The sequence below is a fragment of the Zootoca vivipara genome, chromosome 11 (assembly GCF_965207765.1).
Source record: "Zootoca vivipara chromosome 11, rZooViv2.hap1.1, whole genome shotgun sequence".
NCBI classification, from domain to species: Eukaryota; Metazoa; Chordata; class Lepidosauria; order Squamata; family Lacertidae; genus Zootoca; species Zootoca vivipara.
Window position 1 is genome coordinate 10405559 of NC_142594.1, and position 16168 is coordinate 10421726.

The following is a 16168-nucleotide window of genomic DNA, read 5'->3' on the forward strand; positions in this document are numbered from 1 at the left end:
AACAAAGTTGAAAAAAAATGTGATGTTTCAATCAAGGTTAATTCTCTGGGTCCAAGTTTCTGTACAGAACTACATCAGGGATTTAAAGGGAAGGAAAAAAATACTTTTTGATTGCATCAGCATAATTTTGGAGGAATTCAAAATGCAACTGCTTTTGCAAGTTAAAAAAATATATTTGTGCAAATAATAGGTTTTTAGAACAGTTGTTTGATAACGTTGTCCAACTGTTAAAAAACGTGGTATGGTATGGATAGCTGATCTCTATAGTAAAGAAAATGATGTTGTGTTAATAAGGAACAATATGCTATTTGTTGCTCTCTTTCACAGGCAGTTCTCGGTGAAAGCGCTGTCTCGTGTTTATTTCATGTGACCATTTCAACAGGCAATGTTTCATTCATGTGGCTGCTTAGTTAGATACTGCACATTTTTCTGTCTTGGCTGTTAACATTATCAGCTTGTTTGCTTGGATAATTAGACTCTTTTGAAAGTTCAGGTCTTGAGGAAAGAATTACGACATTTTCCTGAATTTTGCGTGCTACATTTTGCTGATAAAATAATGTGAAGCCATTTACCCAATAATTTTATTCACAGCACTTTTCTTAGACTGCACATAAAGGTATGCAATCTTTGTAATAATAAAACAAAATGTTGCTTGCTTCTAGCCTCTAAAACAATCCCTGAAATACGATCAGTTGCTAAAATTACTTAGAACTTATGAATTGAATTGTATTATTCTTTTGCTGGTCTTTGACCGTAATAAAGTTTTACTTACTTACTTACTTACTAGAACTGTTCCTGCCAATCCAGTAGTAGTAAATCTAAACAAAGAGTGGCGTACATTTTGGGGTATGCGGAAGCAACAACTAGCATGGATTTCTCAGGACATCATTGGTTTTGCAGCATAGTTCATATATCACCAGCAGCTACTTTGCTAGATTGTTTAGAATGACAGAAATCATTATGAAGTTCAACAAAGCTCCCGCCCTATGTGAATTGCAGGTGTTGGATGCATCCAGTTGGACTCAATGTAGCACACATCTTATCAATGAATGTCAGAAAAATACATATGAATGTGTATCAATATTTTGGGGCACTGAGCAGGTGCTCCAGGGATTGCCAACTCCCCCTGTGATTGTCAACTGCTTTTGCATTGTGGGCATTATATCATTAGGTTCTGGGTTCCAATTCTAGTACTGTGAAGCTCTAATTCAACCCTTCATAGACATAAGGAACAATGACTTGGTATATCTTAAAGGGCTTATTTAAGGGCTGAACAGGAATGAGAGGAAGTGTGGGTGGCCTCATGGTCAACCTGGCAAGAGCAGATAACAGTGACTACTTCCTCTGCAAGATGTCTTAATCTTATTGAAAATATGTTGACTTCCTTCAATTATAAATTTGCTTTGACTGAAATTCAGTAGCAACTGTACTCATCATATTTATGGGGTGTTGCTTTAGCTCTAGTAGCTCAGACTTTTGTTATGTGTCATAGCCATTAATGGCAATCCTGATGATCTGACTTTCCCCAAGTCCATGTATTGATCATCAACTCTTTACTGACCAAATACTGCACCAGCAGCAGGTTGGTTTTGGTAAAGCTTAGTGACTATTTGCAGTTGCCAAGTTGTTTCATGCTGTTCAGAAACCCCTGAGTCAATGTGTATCTTCCAGTAAATTTGCCATTGCAAAACCTGGGAAACATTCTGCAGAATTAAGTCACAATGGATTTGAAGCAGAATTAATACCTGTAAACTGTTTTGACATATTGGAATCAAAGGCTAGAAAAGTACATACACTTGTTGTTTTCTGCAAAACTACACTACATTTTATTATGTTGGCAGATCATGATCTTCTGCAGTGTTCCCCAACCTGATGCTCTCCAGATGTTTTGGCCTGAGTCTGAAACATCTGGAGGGCACCAGGTAGGGGAAGTCTTGCCTTGTGGGTAGAGTCCAATGTGAGTTATTCAAGTGCAGCAGCAATAGTAAGTTGGTAGTATTAAGGTAGGAACTGCCAGTTTTCTTTGTGAAGCCATAATAGACGTATTGGGACCAGTGATTTTTAACCTAGTCAGAAGTGATTCAGAGCTGCGGGTGAGAGAAGATAAGTCAGATTTGCAAATGACACTAAAACATTCAGGCTGGTAAAAACTAAAAGGGATTGCAGAGAGCTCCCAAAGAATCTCCCTTGACTGGGTGAATGAGCATTAACATTTAGTGTGCAAAGTCAGGGCATTCCCCCCCCCCACTCCGGAACTCAGTTCTGGCACCTCTCAGGTGGGTGCCATTGCCATTATAAGAGAACAAGGGAGGTGTTCATGGTGAGTTTTGGCACCTCTTTTTCTAGAAAAAGTGATGCTTATTGGGGCAAACAATTCACATATAGGATAATGAGGGCTGACTAACCAGGAAATGGATCTTGTAGTCATAGTGGATCTCAATGAAAACATTAACCCAGTGTGCTGCAGCTGTGAAAAAGACAGATTCTTTTGGGGTTCAGAAATAAAACTGCCAATAGCATAATGCCTTATGATGCAGTCATACTTGGAATACCATGTACAGTTCTGATTACTGCATCCCAATGAGTATACAGTGGTGCCTCGACTTACGAATTTAATCCGTTCCGAAGCACCTTCGTAAGTCGAAAAATTCATAAGTCGAAAAACGCCATTGGAAACACGATTTCCCATAGGAATGCATTGGAAACAGAAAAATTCGTAAGTCGAAAAATCCCCATCTAAAATCGTTGCGGTTTTTTTCCGGATGTCGAGACATTTGTAAGTGTGCGGCATTACCCCCATTCGTAAGTTGAAAAATTCGGTTGTCGAGTTGTTCGTAAGTCAAGGTACCACTGTATTATGGAGCTGGAAAAGGTGCTGATTAAAGTTCTGGAGAGTGTTTCTTTAGAGCTTTACTTCAGGAACTGGAGTTGTAGGAGCAAAGCAGCCAGATTAAAAGATAGCAAGAGAGTTTAAGGGGCAAAGGAGTTACCCAGATTCCATTTCCTTTAGTCACTGGCAGCTAGCAGTGTTTTGTAATATTTGAGTTTATCTACAAACAAACAATTATTTTACAAATACATGGGTAGAGCATAGGTGGTGGAGGCACAGTTTGGAAGAGCAGGCAGCTGAATCTAGTGTCTCACATCAGATCTCCAGAGCGGCAGCTCCCTATTAAAATCTTACTGTCCTCCAAATGCTGAGGTCCTGCTTCTGGGATCTCAGTAGGCATTTTGTTGGTCACTGTGAGAACAGGAAGCTGAATTCAGCATGCCTTTGTTCTGATCCAACTGGGCTCTTCTTTTGTTTCCTTTTAAGTTTTTCCTCCCTAGCCATAATTGCCCTTAATTATTATTAACTCTTCCAGTGGCAGAGTTACTAAGACATATATTTTGTTAGGGAAGCTCCCAAGTGTCCCTATTTTCCAGGGACACTCCTGGATTTACAGAAGTTGTCCCAGTTTCTGATTTGATCCTTTTCCTTAGGACATCCCTGTTTTCATCGGAAGATTAATGTGCCCCCCCCCAATCCAAGGAGATAAGTAACTATACAACCTTTAGAAGACATCTGAAGGCAGCCCTGAATAGGGTAGTTTTTAATGTTTAATATTTTATTATGTTTTTATATATGTTGGAAGCTGCTCAAAGTGGCTGGGACAACAGTCAGATGGGTGGGGTATAAATACAGTCCTGCTATCACTACTACTACTACTATTAAATAGGGTATGGTTGCACGTACATGGCCAGTAAGCTAGGAGACGTTTGGAAAAGATGACTCACTTATTTTCCCATCTCCTAGCCCAGTGGTTCCCAATTAGCTAAGTACTGCAGACCCCCTGTTTTTCAAAAGCCAAACTTCTGAAAATTTTGATACCACTGTGGTAGTTTTTGTTATGTGAATGGTGCCACAGACCCCTGGATGGATTACACAGACACCTCCCCCCCCCCAATTGGGAACCACTGTCCTAGCCTATTGGCCATTTACCTCACATCTGCATCTCATTATCTTCTGACCCATAAGCAATTGCATCAGTCCTGATCTTGCCCTTTAAACATGAGCTGAAGCTGCATAATGTTCATGGAACTTAAATAATGGTGGCTGGCAGAACTGTTGACCTAAGTGCATCAGATTATCTGGTCACTCCCATTTTCACCAGCTAACATTAGTGTTTGCTTGATGTGTCTGTTCTTTTGTTTTCATGCTTTTTTGTGTGTGGATCTGATTCACAAGAGTGAAACACTGTATTGCCAGTAATATTGGAATAATAATAATAAAACCCACACAGCTAATTTCACTCATGGTGCCTTCTTCTGTTGGCTACGTACATAAATTAATAGCCAGTACTGTGGGGAAAATAAAAATGGGAACTGGGAATTTGGTTCCCCCCCCCAAGTAATTAAACAACTCGTGCTCATTTCAGTTTGCGTGTGTGTGTGCGTGCGTGGGTGCATTTTTACTGGAGTTGTGACTGGCATGTATGTGCTGTTCATTAGTTCTAGCTTTATGGACAGGCTTATTATTGGATTGCCTTGAGGATGAAAGGCTAAGGGAGCACTACTCAAAGTGCTTGAGCAGTCTCAATTTGATTTGATTACTTCTGTTCTCCAAATCTTGCATGTAATAGCTTTCATTTGGCATCTAGAATCTGATTGTAAGGAAATTTCAAAGCCACTTTCCAAATGTAGCATTTCCTGTTTACTAACAGAAAACTCATTCTTCGAGTGTGGATCCCTTCATAGTTGAAACAGGTCCATCCACCTGCAAGGCAGAGGTCTCAATAGGCATGGAGGAACCCCCAAATCATGCATTTGTTACATTTTAAAACTGCCCTTCATCTCAAAGGATTCAAGGTGGCATACAAATATTCAATAAAATACAACATGCAGTAAGTATCTAAACCACATGGCCATAACTAAACCCATATTTTCAACAAAATATAGAAGGTTTGCAGCTGGGTGATTGTTTTTTAAAGGACCCCCACCCCCACAAAAATGAAGTCTGAGCATGCTTAGTGAATACAGAGTGCTGATTGAGTTGGGCGGTAGTATAATGGAATACCTTGGGAAATGGTTGCCTATAATCCTGAACAGGAGCACTCCATTCTGCAAAACCTTGTTACAGTCATACCTCGGTTTGCGACTATAATTCGTTCCAGGGAGCTGGTTGCTCCGCGAGTTCATCGTAAACCGAGGGGCTTTTCTGCGCGTGCGCGAAGCGCTGATAGAGCACTTCTGCGCATGCACGCACTGCGCAGATCGCTTCTGTGCATTCACGCGCCATGGAACCCAGATGTAAACACTTCCGGGTCCACGGCGGTCGCAAACCAATCGGTCGCAAACGGAGGCGGTCGCAAACCGATGTATGACTGTATGTTGGGGGGGAGGTTACATGAATGACTGCTCTCCCATTTAAAAAATATCCTTTCACACAGGAGACTACTAACCCTCTAATCCTTAACATATGTACTAGTTTTCTATGTGAAGGTGTTTTTTTTTTTTTAAGAGGGAGCATCAGACATTTTGAATTGTAAGATTTCAGAAACCGATTCACCAGGGCCGTTCTAGACTGTGCCAGAACTGGGTTTCACAGTTAAAGTGGATTGGGAGCTTTTGCACAGCAAACCCTTTAGGCGAAAAGATTGGACTTTTTAGGATAAGCAAAATGACAGGAAAATGCACTGGAAAGTGTGGGATAACACCACTCAATGCAACGCCATCTAAGCTATCCGCAAAAAAATCAATATGAATGCTCAATAAACAGGTTGTATGGAAGGGACCTTGGTGAGAGCAAAAGAGGTTTAAAAAATATTGTCTTTGCCATACATTTTGCTCTTGGTATGAAAAAAGACAGTTATCTGTACCTTTTTACCACACCATGGGGGGTGGGGTGGGGGTGGAAGCAGCTTGATGGGGTAAGAAAACAAGACTGCAGAGAAAGATATGAGCATCTACCTGCCATTGCCATGCAAACCTCTCTAAATTGCAGCTCCATAAAACTGCTTTGAGGTACATTTTCTTTGTTGATCACAATCTGGTGAATATTTTCCTTGAGCTGGAAGTTGACATGCAGTTTGACTCTTAAGAACTGTAGGCCTGAGATGTACATTGATTCTATATATATATATATATATGAAAGATTCACCCTCTTGTGAATTATATCAGTTTTTAAATTAGTATTCTTTTTTAATTTTTAGGAGCTCAACTGGAGACTTGCAGTGAGTTTTTAGTTTTTACATTCTTTATTTTGTTTCCTTTTGTGGTTTAGGTTCCTTTTGTTAATTTATTGCACTGAAGATAGAACTAACCATGGGGAGGAAGCTAGACTTGTCTGGCTTGACTGATGATGAAGCGGAGCATGTCTTGCAGGTGGTCCAGCGAGATTTCACCCTCCGCAAGAAAGAAGAAGATAGACTGAGGTAAGACCCATGAAAGTGGAACATGTAAGCATGTAGATAAGAAAACTGTTGAGTGGTATACATTTTGCACCATCTGTAATCTGAATTCATTATATTTTGATGTGATTGAATTAAGAATCCAACACTTTTGTTTTACAAAACTTAAGCAAGTTTTTAGTGGCAGGTGAGAATTCTACCACTGAACCACCAATGCAACTTTTTAGTGGAAAGTGAGACTGACTTGGGGCACCTTGCTCTAGTGGGGGGGAGGGAGGAGGGCAAGGTACTTGCTAGAGAAACCCCCCTGTAATTTGTTTGCATAATGTCTCATTATGAGTATGGAGGTATATACTTGCCTGAGATGTGGCCAAGGCTATGCATTCTGGTCAAGGTGTGGAATATATTTGGTAGGCATCTGATACTTAGTTTGGGCTACTCTGGATTCTTCTTATTCCTTGTAATAGTACTGTGCTCATTGCTCAGAGCTGAGACAAAGGAACATACAGTTTCAGGGCCAGAGTTCCAGAGAACCGAGATTACAAATGCCCTGGCCTGTTATAACTATTTTGCTTCAGATAGTTACTTAAGCATAAAGTAATAAGTGAAATGATAGCCGATGAAGAAAAATACGGCAGGAAAACCATAAGTTAAGCGATCTTCTCTATTAGTGACTGTTAATGCTCCTCATTCGCTGTGGATTTCTACCAAGCACCTAGCCTGCCATTCATGTAAACTGAAAATTAGAATCATAGAATCATAGAGTTGGAAGAGACCACAAGGGCCATCCAGTCCAACCCCCTGCCAAGCAGGAAACACCATCAAAGCATTCTTGACATATGGCTGTCAAGCCTCTGCTTAAAGACCTCCAAAGAAGGAGACTCCACCACACTCCTTGGTAGCAAATTCCACTGCCGCTCTTACTGTCAGGAAGTTCTTCCTAATGTTTAGGTGGAATCTTCTTTCTTGAAGTTTGAATCCATTGCTCCGTGTCCGCTTCTCTGGAGCAGCAGAAAACAACCTTTCTCCCTCCTCTATATGACATCCTTTTATATATTTGAACATGGCTATCATATCACCCCTTAACCTTCTCTTCTCCAGGCTAAACATACCCAGCTCCCTAAGCCGTTCCTCATAAGGCATCGTTTCCAGGCCTTTGACCATTTTGGTTGCCCTCTTCTGGACACGTTCCAGCTTGTCAATATCCTTCTTGAACTGTGGTGCCCAGAACTGGACACAGTACTCCAGGTGAGGTCTGACCAGAGCAGAATACAGTGGTACTATTACTTCCCTAGATCTAGATGCTATACTCCTATTGATGCAGCCCAGAATTGCATTGGCTTTTTTAGCTGCTGCATCACACTGCAGACTCATGTCAAGTCTGTGGTCTACCAAGACTCCTTGGTCCTTTTCACATGTACTGTTCTCAAGCCAGGTGTCACCCATCCTGTATTTGTGCCTTTCATTTTTTTTTTGCCCAAGTGTAGTAAATTAAGTTATAGTAAATTAAGTTATAGTTACTTAATCAGAATTCATCATTTTTTTTGTTCAGGTGTGGAAGTCCACCTGAGAGATGAGAGCACTAAAACCATACCACCTTAATCTAAAACTCAGTAATTGCCATGCCATCGCTACATTCTTTCAATTTATGCAAGACTGTTGCAGCACTGTCCATCTCCGTGTTCGAGATTGGCAATGAGCAACATTTCATGTATTGCATTTGGTTGGTGGTTTAGAGCTGTGTTGAAAGAGCAAAGCTTACTGTTGTCGTAACTGAAATTCCTCTGGTTCTTTTCTGCCAGTAGCACTTGAAAATGTAGCTAATAACTCGGTGGAACTCTGTGATAGGGCAATATTTCTAACGCTTGTTTCTCAAATATGTTGTAAGGTCAGCTTTGGAGTGTTTTGATGAGCTGTCAACAGATTTGGAATATATTAAAACTTGTGTTATGTTAATTAATGCAGCATTTGAGTTTGGAACCTTAGATGTCACCGATGACATGAATTACTCCCACATGCCTCCTATATAATACTAGTTTATATTCACCCTACAGTAAGAAGCTGAAAGTGTTTCCTTTAAGCACTCCTGCTAGAGAAGGGGTGGGAATATTCCCATGGCTCTGTGTTTACCAAGTGACTCATTTCTGTGTCCATACATAAGACGCTTAATAGACAGAGGTGCTTTTGAATTATGGTGCTGGAGGAGACTGTTGAGAGTCCCATGGACTGCAAGAAGATCAAACCTATCCATTCTTAAGGAAATCAGCCCTGAGTGCTCCCTGGAAGGACAGATCGTGAAGCTGAGGCTCCAATACTTTGGCCACCTCATGAGAAGAGAAGAATCCTTGGAAAAGACCCTGATGTTAGGAAAGATTGAGGGCACTAGGAGAAGGGGACGTCAGAGGACAAGATGGTTGGACAGTGTTCTCGAAGCTACGAACATGAGTTTGACCAAACTGCGGGAGGCAGTGCAAGACAGGAGTGCCTGGCGTGCTATGGTCCATGGGGTCACGAAGAGTCGGACACGACTAAACGACTAAACAACAACAAGACAGAGGTGAGCTCAAAGAGGCTAGGAAAAAATGGACCTGGAACTGTTGTTATGTACTTCCATTTGATGATAACCTGAAACAAGAAGTTAGAATGATGGGCACCTTAACAACTTCACATTGAATGGCAGGATGTGGCAGCTGCTGATTACAATTGAGAGTAATTGCAGTTTTCATCATAATTCAGTGCCTAATTGTATGCCAAAGAATAGTGAGGCAAAGGAGTAATGCACCTAGAAACAAGTCTGACATTATTTTATAGCAGTTCTGGCCCCACTTTTCATCACAACAGTAGTTCTTGGTTCTAGTTCTCACTGAATGGTGAGGTTGTGTCTGGCTTCTCCCACTTCAGACTGGGTGGGGGTGGGGAACTCTCACAACTGAATTATACTCCCCTCCCCAACAAAGGTGTGCTAGAAAATCTGGCATGCCAGGAAGAAGCTCTAATAAACATACTTTGATTACAGTTGAAAAAAAAATGCTTTTTCATGCAAGACCATTTGCAGTCGTTTACAGTCGTCAACAGCTACCAGTCAGTCAATCACCCATTTCCACCACCCTTCTGAGTGATACCCCTCCCCACCCTTTCTAAGCGTCTGGGGACTTCTATTTCAGTGTATCTGAAGAAGTGTGCATGCACACGAAAGCTCATACCAAAATTAAAAACTTAGTTGGTCTTTAAGGTGCTGCTGGAAGGAATTTTTTTAAGTTGAAAAAATTGAACAGGGTTTTCTAAGGTTGACCTTTAGAGGTTATCAGATTAATCTGTTGGCGCTTTGAAGTTTCTGGTAAGACTATTTCATTGCTGTTGTTTGCTGCAATATAAAATACAAATATTTCAATACTGTTGTTTTCCATCTTGAATACTGTATCAAATGTCCATTAAATATTTCTGGAATGTTATTTCCAGTACGTAAAGCAGAATTCCAAGAAATTTGTATTGAAATTCAGATCATAGAATCAAAGAATTGTAGAGTTGTAAGAGACCCCCGAGGGTCATCTAGTCCAACCCCCTCCCATGCAGGAATCCTGCCCACAGCCATTTTTGGGTGGACTCAAACCACCAACTTTCTGCTTACCAGCTAGATGCACTGATCCGCTGTGCCACCTGCTCCTGTATAGTATCTACATTATAATCTTATATCTGTGTTCCTGGTTCTTGATTAAAAAAACAGATTTGGTGGGTTCCTGACTGCAGGGGAAAATAGTTGAAAAACAGACAAAAGGTAAAGAACAGAAAAGGGGTGAATTGGAAGCAGGCAGTAAGTAGCGGGAGACTATTCTATTATTTCACTTATTGTCCATTCAGTAACAATATAGTATTCTGTCAAAAAAAACCAAAACAACCCCATAAAGGCTGGGTCAAAATCACATGTTTCTACATGCCCAGAACATCAGGTTGTGTAAACTAATAATACAATGTTTGCACAAACGTTTTAAAGTTTGTTCTAAGATCTCTTGAGTTAACCTGCTTTAAGTTTGTAGGTCAACACCCTATCCGCTAGACAAATTAATAATTATTGTTTAGCTCACAGGATGTGGCATACTATGAGATAATGAGTAGCTGGAATGTAAAATCAATATTTAATTATGAATATCTTGTGTATTCAGAAGCTGGGCCTGATAGCCTTATAGGAGAAGTATTATTCACTTTCCTTGGCCGGTAACACAAATGAGACTATGTAAGATACAGGTAGGTAGCCGTGTTGGTCTGGATCGAAGTAAAATAAAAAAATTCCTTCAGTAGCACCTTAAAGACCAACTAAGTTTTTATTTTGGTATGAGCTTTCGTGTGCATGCACACTTCTTCAGATACAGTGAAATGGAAGTTTCCAGGCACTTATGTAGAGAAGGGGTGGGGAGGGGTGGGGATGGGGAGGGGGGATCACTCAGAAGGGTGGTGGAAATGGGTGATTGACTGACTGATAGCTGTTGATGACCGCAAACGACTGCAAATGGTTATGCATGAAAAAGCAAGGGTTGAGATGGCTGAAGATCGCTTATCATGTATAATGAGATAAAAATCCGATATCTCTGTTCAAACCAGGTCCCTCCATGGTTTTGAGCTTGGTGATAAGTTGCAATTCAGCAACTTCTCTTTCCAGTCTATTTCTGAAATTCTTTTGTAGTAAGACAGCTACTTTGAGATCTTGTATAGAATGTCCTGGGAGATTGAAGTGTTCTCCTACTGGTTTTTCTGTCTTCTGGTTCCTGATGTCAGATTTATGTCCATTTATCCTTTGGCGTAGGGTTTGGCCTGTTTGTCCAATATAGAGAGCTGAAGGGCACTGTTGGCATTTGATGGCATACACAATGTTAGAAGATGAGCAATTAAATAGTCCTGAGATGGTATGTTGGATGTTGTTGGGGCCAGTAATGGTGTTGTCTGGGTGTATGTGGCAGCAAAGTTGGCATCTGGGTTTATTGCAGGCTCTGGTACCAGTGTCCATGTTAAGTCTGGTGGTTGTATTATTGTGGGTGAGGAGTTGTTTAAGATTGGGTGGCTGTCTGTAGGCAATGAAAGGTCTTCCTCCCAGAGCTTGAGAAAGGGAGCTGTCATTGTCCAGGAGAGGCTGTAGATCTCTGATGATGCGTTGTACTGTTTTAGCTTGGGAGCTGTATGTGATGACTAGTGGTGTTCTGTTATTTTCTTTTTTGGGTCTGTCTTGCAGCAGGTTCTCTCTAGGTATCTGTCTGGCTCTGTTGATCTGTTGTTTAACTTCATCAGGTGGATATTTTAGTTCTAAAAAGGTTTGCTGTAGATCTCTTAGGTGAGATTCTCTGTCTGTAGAGTTGGAACAGATGCGGTTGTAACGTAAGGCCTGGCTGTATACGATGGATTGTTTGGTATGTTTGGGATGGTAGCTAGAAGCATGTAGGTATGTTTGTCGGTCAGTTGGTTTTCTGTATAAGGTGGTGTCTATATGTCCATCCTGTATTTTTATAGTAGTGTCCAAAAAATGTATTTCTTGCATAGATTGGTTCATTGTTAGGTTGATGGTGGGGTGAAAGTCATTGAATGTCTGGTGGAAGGTTTCCAGGGTCTGTTGTCCATGTGTCCAGATAATAAAAATATCGTCAATGTATCGCAGGTACAGGAGAGGTTTGAGTGGGTAGGAGTTAAGGAAACGTTGTTCTAAATCTGCCATGAAGATGTTGGCATACTGTGGGGCCATGCGGGTGCCCATGGCTGTGCCGCTGATCTGGAGGAACAGGTCATCACCAAATTTGAAGTGGTTGTGGGTAAGGACAAAGTGGCAGAGTTTGGTGGCAAAGTCCGCTGTGGTTTTATCTGAAATGGTGTTCCTTATGGCTTGTAAACCATCATTGTGTGGGATGTTGGTATATAGAGATTCCACATCCATAGTGGCTAGTATAGTATTGTTAGGAAGATTGTTCAAATATTGTATTTTCCTCAGAAAATCTGTGGTGTCACGTACGTAGCTGGGAGCACTGATAGCATATGGTTTCAGAACAGAGTCCATATAGCCGGAAACACCCACTGTAATGGTGCCAATACCTGAGATGATGGGGCGTCCTGGGTTTCCTGGTTTGTGTATTTTGGGTAGAAGATAGAAAGTTCCTGGCCGAGGTTCCGCTGGTGTGTTTGTGAGGATCTGTTCTTGGATGTGTAGGGGTAGCTCCTTAATAATCTTGTTCAGTTCTTTTTTGTATGCTTGTGTGGGGTCTGAGTCCAATTTCATGTAAAAGGCAGTATTGGAAAGTTGTCTGTGGGCCTCTTGGATGTAATCAGTTTTGTTCATGATGACGACAGCTCCACCCTTGTCTGCCTCTTTAATTATAATGTCTGGGTTGTTCCTGAGATTTTCTATGGCTCTCCTTTCAGCATGGTTTAGATTTTGTAGTAAGCGATGGTGTTTTCTGGTCACATCCGTTTGGATTCTGTGGCGGAAGCATTCGATGTACAGATCTAGTGTGGTATTGCGTCCATCAGGAGGGGTCCATGTGGAGTCCCTTTTTGTGTAACTTCTTTTCGGTGGTAGTTGGTGGTCAATGTTCTGTTCATTGATGCGTTTGGAGGGTGATGGTTGTTCCCCAGTAAGTTGAGAGGTGTTGTGTTGTGGGGATGTAGTTTGTTCTACTTTGTCTTGTTCTTGTGTGTGATGAAAATACTCCTTCAGGCGTAAACGGCGGAAAAATGCTTCCAGGTCCCCGCAGAACTGAATCATGTGTTGGGATTTGGCAGGGCAGAATGATAGTCCCCGTGAAAGGACGGATTCCTCAGCTGGGCTGAGTGTTTGCTGTGAAAGATTGACAATGTTGTTGATCTTGTTTTGATTGGTGGCTTGTAGGTTGGAAAGGTTGCAGAGTTTTTTATTTTTCTGGTTCTTCAGTAACTCCAGTTGAGAGTGGTAAATGGTTTGTTTTTCCTTGTGGAACTTCTGCCAGGCCGGGTGATTCCTGATGGAGTTCTCCAGTGCAGAGAGTTCCCCACAGAAGTTAATAAAGGAGGAACTCTCTGCACTGGAGAACTCCATCAGGAATCACCCGGCCTGGCAGAAGTTCCACAAGGAAAAACAAACCATTTACCACTCTCAACTGGAGTTACTGAAGAACCAGAAAAATAAAAAACTCTGCAACCTTTCCAACCTACAAGCCACCAATCAAAACAAGATCAACAACATTGTCAATCTTTCACAGCAAACACTCAGCCCAGCTGAGGAATCCGTCCTTTCACGGGGACTATCATTCTGCCCTGCCAAATCCCAACACATGATTCAGTTCTGCGGGGACCTGGAAGCATTTTTCCGCCGTTTACACCTGAAGGAGTATTTTCATCACACACAAGAACAAGACAAAGTAGAACAAACTACATCCCCACAACACAACACCTCTCAACTTACTGGGGAACAACCATCACCCTCCAAACGCATCAATGAACAGAACATTGACCACCAACTACCACCGAAAAGAAGTTACACAAAAAGGGACTCCACATGGACCCCTCCTGATGGACGCAATACCACACTAGATCTGTACATCGAATGCTTCCGCCACAGAATCCAAACGGATGTGACCAGAAAACACCATCGCTTACTACAAAATCTAAACCATGCTGAAAGGAGAGCCATAGAAAATCTCAGGAACAACCCAGACATTATAATTAAAGAGGCAGACAAGGGTGGAGCTGTCGTCATCATGAACAAAACTGATTACATCCAAGAGGCCCACAGACAACTTTCCAATACTGCCTTTTACATGAAATTGGACTCAGACCCCACACAAGCATACAAAAAAGAACTGAACAAGATTATTAAGGAGCTACCCCTACACATCCAAGAACAGATCCTCACAAACACACCAGCGGAACCTCGGCCAGGAACTTTCTATCTTCTACCCAAAATACACAAACCAGGAAACCCAGGACGCCCCATCATCTCAGGTATTGGCACCATTACAGTGGGTGTTTCCGGCTATATGGACTCTGTTCTGAAACCATATGCTATCAGTGCTCCCAGCTACGTACGTGACACCACAGATTTTCTGAGGAAAATACAATATTTGAACAATCTTCCTAACAATACTATACTAGCCACTATGGATGTGGAATCTCTATATACCAACATCCCACACAATGATGGTTTACAAGCCATAAGGAACACCATTTCAGATAAAACCACAGCGGACTTTGCCACCAAACTCTGCCACTTTGTCCTTACCCACAACCACTTCAAATTTGGTGATGACCTGTTCCTCCAGATCAGCGGCACAGCCATGGGCACCCGCATGGCCCCACAGTATGCCAACATCTTCATGGCAGATTTAGAACAACGTTTCCTTAACTCCTACCCACTCAAACCTCTCCTGTACCTGCGATACATTGACGATATTTTTATTATCTGGACACATGGACAACAGACCCTGGAAACCTTCCACCAGACATTCAATGACTTTCACCCCACCATCAACCTAACAATGAACCAATCTATGCAAGAAATACATTTTTTGGACACTACTATAAAAATACAGGATGGACATATAGACACCACCTTATACAGAAAACCAACTGACCGACAAACATACCTACATGCTTCTAGCTACCATCCCAAACATACCAAACAATCCATCGTATACAGCCAGGCCTTACGTTACAACCGCATCTGTTCCAACTCTACAGACAGAGAATCTCACCTAAGAGATCTACAGCAAACCTTTTTAGAACTAAAATATCCACCTGATGAAGTTAAACAACAGATCAACAGAGCCAGACAGATACCTAGAGAGAACCTGCTGCAAGACAGACCCAAAAAAGAAAATAACAGAACACCACTAGTCATCACATACAGCTCCCAAGCTAAAACAGTACAACGCATCATCAGAGATCTACAGCCTCTCCTGGACAATGACAGCTCCCTTTCTCAAGCTCTGGGAGGAAGACCTTTCATTGCCTACAGACAGCCACCCAATCTTAAACAACTCCTCACCCACAATAATACAACCACCAGACTTAACATGGACACTGGTACCAGAGCCTGCAATAAACCCAGATGCCAACTTTGCTGCCACATACACCCAGACAACACCATTACTGGCCCCAACAACATCCAACATACCATCTCAGGACTATTTAATTGCTCATCTTCTAACATTGTGTATGCCATCAAATGCCAACAGTGCCCTTCAGCTCTCTATATTGGACAAACAGGCCAAACCCTACGCCAAAGGATAAATGGACATAAATCTGACATCAGGAACCAGAAGACAGAAAAACCAGTAGGAGAACACTTCAATCTCCCAGGACATTCTATACAAGATCTCAAAGTAGCTGTCTTACTACAAAAGAATTTCAGAAATAGACTGGAAAGAGAAGTTGCTGAATTGCAACTTATCACCAAGCTCAAAACCATGGAGGGACCTGGTTTGAACAGAGATATCGGATTTTTATCTCATTATACATGATAAGCGATCTTCAGCCATCTCAACCCTTGCTTTTTCATGCATAACCATTTGCAGTCGTTTGCGGTCATCAACAGCTATCAGTCAGTCAATCACCCATTTCCACCACCCTTCTGAGTGATCCCCCCTCCCCATCCCCACCCCTCCCCACCCCTTCTCTACATAAGTGCCTGGAAACTTCCATTTCACTGTATCTGAAGAAGTGTGCATGCACACGAAAGCTCATACCAAAATAAAAACTTAGTTGGTCTTTAAGGTGCTACTGAAGGAATTTTTTTATGTAAGATACGTTTTCTTGACTTACGTGTTGCA

General features: G+C 41.7%; 1 protein-coding gene across 4 annotated transcripts in view; it reads left to right on the plus strand.

The window, feature by feature from the left end:
- MYRIP (myosin VIIA and Rab interacting protein) overlaps nucleotides 1-16168 on the plus strand; it is a 156869-nt gene that overhangs the window by 13632 nt on the left and 127069 nt on the right. For all 4 annotated transcript variants that reach the window (XM_035130386.3, XM_035130389.3, XM_088653660.1 and 1 more), the window contains exon 2: nucleotides 6263-6413. In XM_035130386.3, the coding sequence (XP_034986277.1) occupies nucleotides 6304-6413 (110 nt within the window). In that variant the 5' untranslated portion in view covers nucleotides 6263-6303. The remainder of the gene's footprint in view (nucleotides 1-6262; nucleotides 6414-16168) is intronic.